The sequence below is a fragment of the Centruroides vittatus genome, unplaced genomic scaffold (genome assembly GCF_030686945.1).
Source record: "Centruroides vittatus isolate TY-2023 unplaced genomic scaffold, ASM3068694v2 contig_1776, whole genome shotgun sequence".
Taxonomy (NCBI): domain Eukaryota; kingdom Metazoa; phylum Arthropoda; class Arachnida; order Scorpiones; family Buthidae; genus Centruroides; species Centruroides vittatus.
In genome coordinates this window covers 232,521-239,578 of record NW_027121087.1, presented here as the reverse complement: position 1 = coordinate 239,578, position 7,058 = coordinate 232,521, and the positions used below count along the sequence as shown (strand labels likewise).

Below are 7,058 nucleotides of genomic sequence, written 5' to 3'. Positions count from 1 at the left end.
TTTTCTTTGTTTATGTTATTGTACAAAAAGTGAAAAATACAGTATTAGTAGTGTATTTGTAGCAACTTGTGATCTGGCATTTTCTTCAATTTGAATAAAATTATGAGATCACACTCAAAATTTCCACAACTCGGACTAGATTAATTAGGGCGACTACAGAAGTTTTGTGTGCCACTTGGATCTCAAACAGATAAGTCAGTTTCGTGAATGTTGCCAAGAATGCACAGTTTAATAAGATACAAACATTTAGTTTTAATTTCTTGTTGTTTTTATAACACAAGTGTACAATAACTGGTTAGGTGTATTATTGAGCTATTATGCAAATTTTGATGATCTGGCAAAATATAAATGGGGAAGGATGCCAAGAAACTTGACGGTATATTTTTTTTAATTAAATACATCCACTTTAATCTATTGATTTCAGAATTCTAGTTGAAATTCATATTTGTTAAACTTTATATAAATAAAATTCTGTCTTTAGGTGTTACTGAATTTCAGAAAACAATGCACAATTTGCCAGCACTTAAACTTTATTCGTAACATTTTCGGGACAAAGGACATAAAAACGTTATTCTGATATAAAACGAGCATTTTTAATTTTTTACTTTAAAGACATTATAAATAAAATGTAATAATGTGCTCGATAGATTACATGTCACATTATAAAATTTTAAAATCTGGAACATGATTTTATTGATGAAGTTATATAAACTGCTGATAAATGTTATAGATAATTTAATCTACTATTACAAGTATGTAAGTTTGAAATTAATTAGCAGCATAATAATTATGCTTAATTATTATAGAATGTAGAATATGGCTACTAGAAAGTTATAGAATAATATGAAATAAAGTATGCTTAGCTTTACGTAGCTAATAATAATATGCATTTCCTTGCATAATAAATTTGGCATTACATTACTGGTGTGTTCCGTGCGATACGGCCCGTTTGCTGCACTGTGCCACAAGTCAGGCAAAATGTAATTCTTTATATGGAAATATCATAATTTGTAGGTAAACTTATTATGTAGAAAAAATAAGTGTAAGTGGTCCAATCTGATTTTTGCATCCGACAGTAATATAATTTTTTGGGGAAAAATCAGTAAATAAAAAATTTGCCCACTTTGGATATCGGAGCGTTTTTTGTGTATCTGCAATGAAGTTTCTAAGAAAAGAGATTACGAGCTTGCCGCAGCGATCACGTTTGTGTATTTTTTTTTTTTCTTTTAACTCCTATGGGCACTAAGAGGGCTTCTTTTAGCAAGCCCATTATGGGTTCGGCCAGGCCCACAATTGGGAGGTGGTGAGGAACGGGGCCTGACGTATCCAGATGGACCACTCCCGAAAAATTCCTGGGGATTTTTCTATTCGACCGGATTCGAACCCGGATCCCCAGAGTGGCAGCACCTTAGTTTCGCTGTAATCGAATTTTTGCTCTCTAATAGAACTTAACGAGATATCTCTCGTGAATACGTTAAGTGATATAATTTACTTATAATTTTGGGTGTCTATAGATTACCACCTATGGAATTTCGGGACTTTGAATATATATTTGAACTCAGAGGACCGAGACGAGTTCAACGGTACCCTACTTTTGGGCCGGAGGAAAAAAATAAGAAAGTTATCATACTTTTTTCGGCGATCGCGCGATGATCAGGAGTCGCGTCGCTCTCTCCGCTAAGCCTATCGCGTGTTTAACAGGTAGTCCGGCAAGTCGGACATATATACTTTCAACAAAGGCAGATGTTGATCCACGAGCACACTGATCGTCTACAGTTCGAGTTAAGTCCTTTTCGTACATCCTCGCGCTCGTCGACCTCGAGGGCTACGGCTCCTCAGTCTCGCGGTCGGCTAGTACTACGAGCCGATCGCGATCGGGAGTCGCGATGCTTGAACAAAAGGAAAAAAAGGAACTGGCGTTCGACTGTTCGTGCTCCCGATGGACTCCCCCGGGAGGGGAGCCGCCGGAGGCCGCCGATTGTTTAACGTCACTAGTTATTGATTCACGGTAGTTCTTAAACAAAAGCAAAAAAGGAAGTGGTATTCGACTTTTCGTGCAATTTCTTGCCTTTCAGTGTGCTTTTTTTTGTGTTTGCAGACTTTACTGCGAGATGGCAGCACTAGCAACTACGGTGCCGTCTGCATGAAAGCATTTAAAAAGTATGATAACTTAAAAACTATGATAACTTTCTTATTTTTCGTCTCCGGTCCAAAAGTAGAGTACCGTTGAACGCGTCTCGGTCCCCTCAGTTCAGATATATACTCAAAGTCCCGAAGTTCCATAGGTGGTAACCTATAGTATACCCATAATTTTAAATACAATATAACACCGACAATCCTTAAAAATAAGCGAACGAAATTCAAAAATTCTCTACGCCATTACTCGCGATCGGCGCGTTAAAAATCGTATAAATTATTTCTCGAGAACGGCCGTTACAAATTGTTTCTAACTTCACGTCAGTAATCATTATTAATTAATATAAAAGAATTAAATCGACGGTTTAAACCAAAACAAGATTTTCATAATTTTATACATTTCGAAGCCGTGGATAAAAATAATTATTATATCGATCTCGTAAATATCGCAAAATCTAATACAGAGTATGTTGTTTTAATTATAATATTTAAAAATTTATTAATATATACATAAAAGATTTTAGTTGCGTAAACTAAAAATTTTTCTAATAAATTGCTAACGTTTGAAAAGTTGGCAACACTCAGAGAATATTTAAAAGGGGTGTGCCATATCATGTGGTATGTAGTCTGTACGTAACTGTATGTTTTATATTAATATTAATTATTATTTTACTTCTAACTTCGATATCGATATTTCATTAAGTTCGAATTTACGTATTTAAAACAACGCCTATATTGCCACGATGTCTAGAGATCGTTTACCCACTCTGTACGATATATACAGCCACGGAGGATATCGTTCGGGCTTGGAAGCCAGAGAGAATTCGTTTTTTCTGAACGACAAGCCTTTTCAGATCATCAGTGGCACTCTTCATTATTTTAGAGTGGTGCCGGAATACTGGGACGATAGACTGAGAAAGATGAAGGCCTGCGGATTGAATAGCGTGGACGTTTACGTTCCGTGGAATCTTCACGAAGAATTGCCGGGAAAATTTAATTTCGAAAGAGGTATATGCGATCTGCCGGCCTTTCTGTCCGCGGTCAAGAGCGCGGACATGTTTGTTGTGTTCCGTCCCGGACCCTACGTGTGCGCCGAATGGGATTTCGGCGGATTGCCTGGGTGGCTCTTGAAGGACGAAAATATGGCAGTTAGATCGAATTATCCTCCTTATAAACTCGCGGTTAAAAGGTATTTTACCAGATTGGCAGAAGTCGTCAGAGATTTCTTGTTTGGTGCAAATTTCGGACCGATAATAGCCATACAGATAGAAAACGAATTTAACGAATTTGGTAACACTGACGAAAACCCGGACGACTTGCAGTATATGTTGTTTCTTAAGAATACCTTGGAAGACTTGGGACTGAAAGAATTATTCTTCACTTCCGACGCTGTTTCTCGAATGAATTCTCCGTCCGCACTACCCGACGTTTTGATGACCGCAAATTTTCAAATCGGAGTGGAAGAAGAATTATCTGCTCTGAAGAAACTTCAACCCAATAAACCTCTGTATGTGGCAGAGTTCTGGTCGGGATGGTATGATCACTGGACTGAAAGACACAATACCTTTTCTGTCGAGGAATACGAAAAAAATTTAAAAATTATTCTAGAAAATAAAGCCTCGCTGAATATATACGTATTTCATGGCGGCACCAATTTCGGTTTCTACAACGGTGCCAACGAAGGGTTTCCCAATCCCGAATGTGCCTATTCTCCCACGGTCACCTCTTACGATTACGACGCACCTCTGACGGAATCCGGCGATTACACACCAAAATATCATGCCACCAAGAAGATTATTTCTGAAATGAGTATTAAAAACTTTACCTGTTTCGTTCCTCCGTTGCCTCTGGAAAGTCAAAAGATGAAAATTCTCGACGTGGGTGTGTCGGGAGTTTTGCATCTCGGCGATATTCTAGAATTTATCAAAGGTATAAAAATGAAAAAAGTAAGACCCATGGAATTTCTCGACGTCAACGACGGATCGGGACAAAATTTCGGAATGACGTTATACAGAACTAAAATTGCCGAGGGTGGTAAACTGTCTTTTCCTAACGGAATGGCCGACAGAGCCATTATATTAGTGGATAATAGAGAAGTTGCGGTGTGGGATTGGAGAAAGAACACCAGAGATATACGTATACCTCATCTGGAAAACAGAGATCACTGTTTAGATATTTTGGTAGAAAATATGGGAAGAGTAAATTATGGTATACCCCTTAAATTAAATTCTCAAAGAAAAGGGCTTTGGAATCCCGTGCTTCTAGAAGAGAAAGAACTTCGTAACTGGTCGGTATATCCATTACAATTTGATGAAAAATTTATAAATATGATAAGTTGTTCCATTTGGAAGAAAAAGAGCACACCTCCCTGTTTGTATAAAGTCGAACTTCATCTGGATTCCGAACCCAGAGATAGTTTTTTGTTTAGTAAAACGTGGAAGAAGGGGGTGGTCTTTGTCAACGGATTTAACTTGGGACGATACTGGAACGTCGGACCGCAGCAGACTCTCTATTTGCCCGCGCCGTTATTGAAAGTGGGCAGAAACACTATATATATTTTTGAAATGCACAATAAAATTTTAAGTATTGACTTCTTAGATAAACCAATTTTGAATCAAAGTTGTTGATGTTTATAAATTTGTTTAGAAATATTTTGCATAAAAGTTTTTTATAAATTCGACTTACGTGTAAGAGAAAAATATATTTTTGTAAATTTTTTTTTATAGACAGTGCCAAATGGAAAATCTTTAATAAAAATAGTAATTTGTATATTTACGTTTCCTGTTATAATTCTAGAACTTAATGGATTCGAATTTGTTCAAAAATTAAGCGCGTTACTGTGTACATTTTAACATCTTCAATTAATGTAGTTTAAATAGATGATATTCATATAATTTTAGTGAATTTCTTCGTAAAACAGCAATTGGGTCATATATATTTGCATCTGAATATATTCTCTATACCTGACAAATTCACCTATCATATATCAAAATGACACATTTTTGTCATCTTTTGTTGCATAGTCATCCTTGTTATTGTTCGGTGTTTGGTTCGTTCACCTTGGATTATCATCAATTAGAAATTATTAGGAATCTAACTTTCTAAATATGGACTTTTCAATAATTTGAGACTAGATTATGCCTGTATTCTATAAAAATGTCTCATTATATTACTTAGATTTCCATTATTGCTTTTTTATCCTGTGAAATAACTAGTTAGGCAACCCATGCCGTCAGTGCACGACAGCCAATAAGATTCATCTATGCCACTGTTTGTCATTCATGTTTAATTCAGGAAAAAGTGCAAGTGAAGCATATTGTTTAATATGCCAAGTATATGGCAATTTGATTATCGATAAGTGAACCTGTTAAGACCAAAGGAATTTGCAGGAAAGGAACTTGAAGCACTTTTCGAAGATGCCCGACAATTGGCAAAATGATTGAAACTAGATCAATCAACAGTCTTGCAGTATCTATGGCCAAGGGGAAGATCCAGAAGATTAGTGTGTGGGTCCAGTATACTTAATAGACTATCATACTGGGCAATGATTGCACAAATGCATGTTGTTGCTACAGTACTTTCAACAGAAATTTTTGGAAGGTGGTTACTGGAGATGAAAAATGGATCTATTACAACAAATCAGTTTACAAGCAATCCTGAATCAATCCAGATCAGCCACAACATCCACAGCAAAACAGGATATCCACAGGAAAAAGGTTTCATGTGTATAGTGGGATATGCATGGAGTGCTATATTTTAAACTGTTGCAACTGGGTGAAACAATCACTGCACAACAGTATAACAATTAGTTGAGGAAACTAAATGCTGAAATTGATTGAAAATGCCCGTGGATGGAAAAAGGACGTCATCTTGTCAATGCCAGATTATGTCATTGCCATTACGAAAACAACCCTTGATCAGTTAAAGTGGGTCATATTCTCTGGACATTGCTCCCCAGACTTCCAACTGTTTCACTCTATGCAATATTCCCTAACCTAACAGCATTAATCATACTAGCAGATGTTGAAAATTTCATTTGTGTTCTTCAGCTCAAACCCAGAGTCCTTCTATCACAGGCATTCATTTGTTGCCTGAAAAATGGCAAAACAAATGTCATCTAACAGCCAACATTACAATGAATAAATGTGTTCTGGTTTCCTGATAGCGTATCTCTCATTTCTGCTTCCAACGGCAAAATTTTTGCACACCTGATATTAAAGTTGTTCTTTCAATTTATTTAATATAGCCCTTTGTTTTTTCTTTATGATGTTATGAATTTTTTTTAATGACTTTCAACAGTTAGTCTGTTAACTGTTGTATGTATAAAGATTTACATTCAACTTTTGTATAATTCAGCGAAAAACTAAAGAGAAATGGAATGATGGGACAGGCAACATAACACAAGAGAATTCTGACACAGGGTTGAGTGCCTCCTGAGAGGAGTTTCTACAAGAAATTGGGCCCTATTTGTGTGTTATACATGTAAAGAAAGTTCCGTTGTCAATGTTTTGGTTGGCATAAACTCGCAACTGACAACCAGCATTTGGTAGTTTCTATCCAGTCGTCACCAATAGGCCTAGAGAGAAATAAATATGATAGAGAGATAATGGAATCCACAACTTTCATTGGCAAATCAATTAAAATTTAGATTACATAATCATTATTTTCAAAAATTAAGCAAACAAGATTTTTGAAAATGATCCATTTAACTGAGTAATCAGATTTATTTTCCAGCAAGACAGAATTTTCAAAAAATTTATGTCCAATGGTTGAATCTCTCAGGTGTGGAAGAAAAACTTAGTATTACTTCTGTCAGAAATTGAGAAATGTGTGCATTATGCAGTTTCTGTACATTACCTATTCAGGTTATCATGCATGGAAACTATACATGGGATAACATCAGAAAACAACACGAAGATTCA

General features: G+C 36.1%; 1 protein-coding gene across 2 annotated transcripts; it reads left to right on the top strand.

Moving 5' to 3' along the window:
* Positions 1-2,718: 2,718 nt before the first annotated feature.
* On the top strand, positions 2,719-4,905 carry LOC136969276 (beta-galactosidase-1-like protein 2). 2 transcript variants are annotated; one of them, XM_067263375.1, is made up of 2 exons: positions 2,719-2,765; positions 2,840-4,905. In XM_067263375.1, the coding sequence occupies exon 2, from the start codon at positions 2,880-2,882 to the stop codon at positions 4,761-4,763; it is 1,884 nt and encodes a 627-aa protein (XP_067119476.1). In that variant the 5' UTR covers positions 2,719-2,765; positions 2,840-2,879; the 3' UTR covers positions 4,764-4,905. The 2 variants fall into 2 exon arrangements, with proteins under 2 accessions (XP_067119476.1, XP_067119477.1); XM_067263376.1 differs by having other exon boundaries at positions 2,726-2,754.
* Positions 4,906-7,058: the final 2,153 nt, after the last annotated feature.

Excerpts from the sequence above, each read along its gene's own strand:
- LOC136969276 (XM_067263375.1), top strand. The coding sequence starts at position 2,880 with ATGTCTAGAGATCGTTTACCCACTCTGTACGATATATACAGCCACGGA.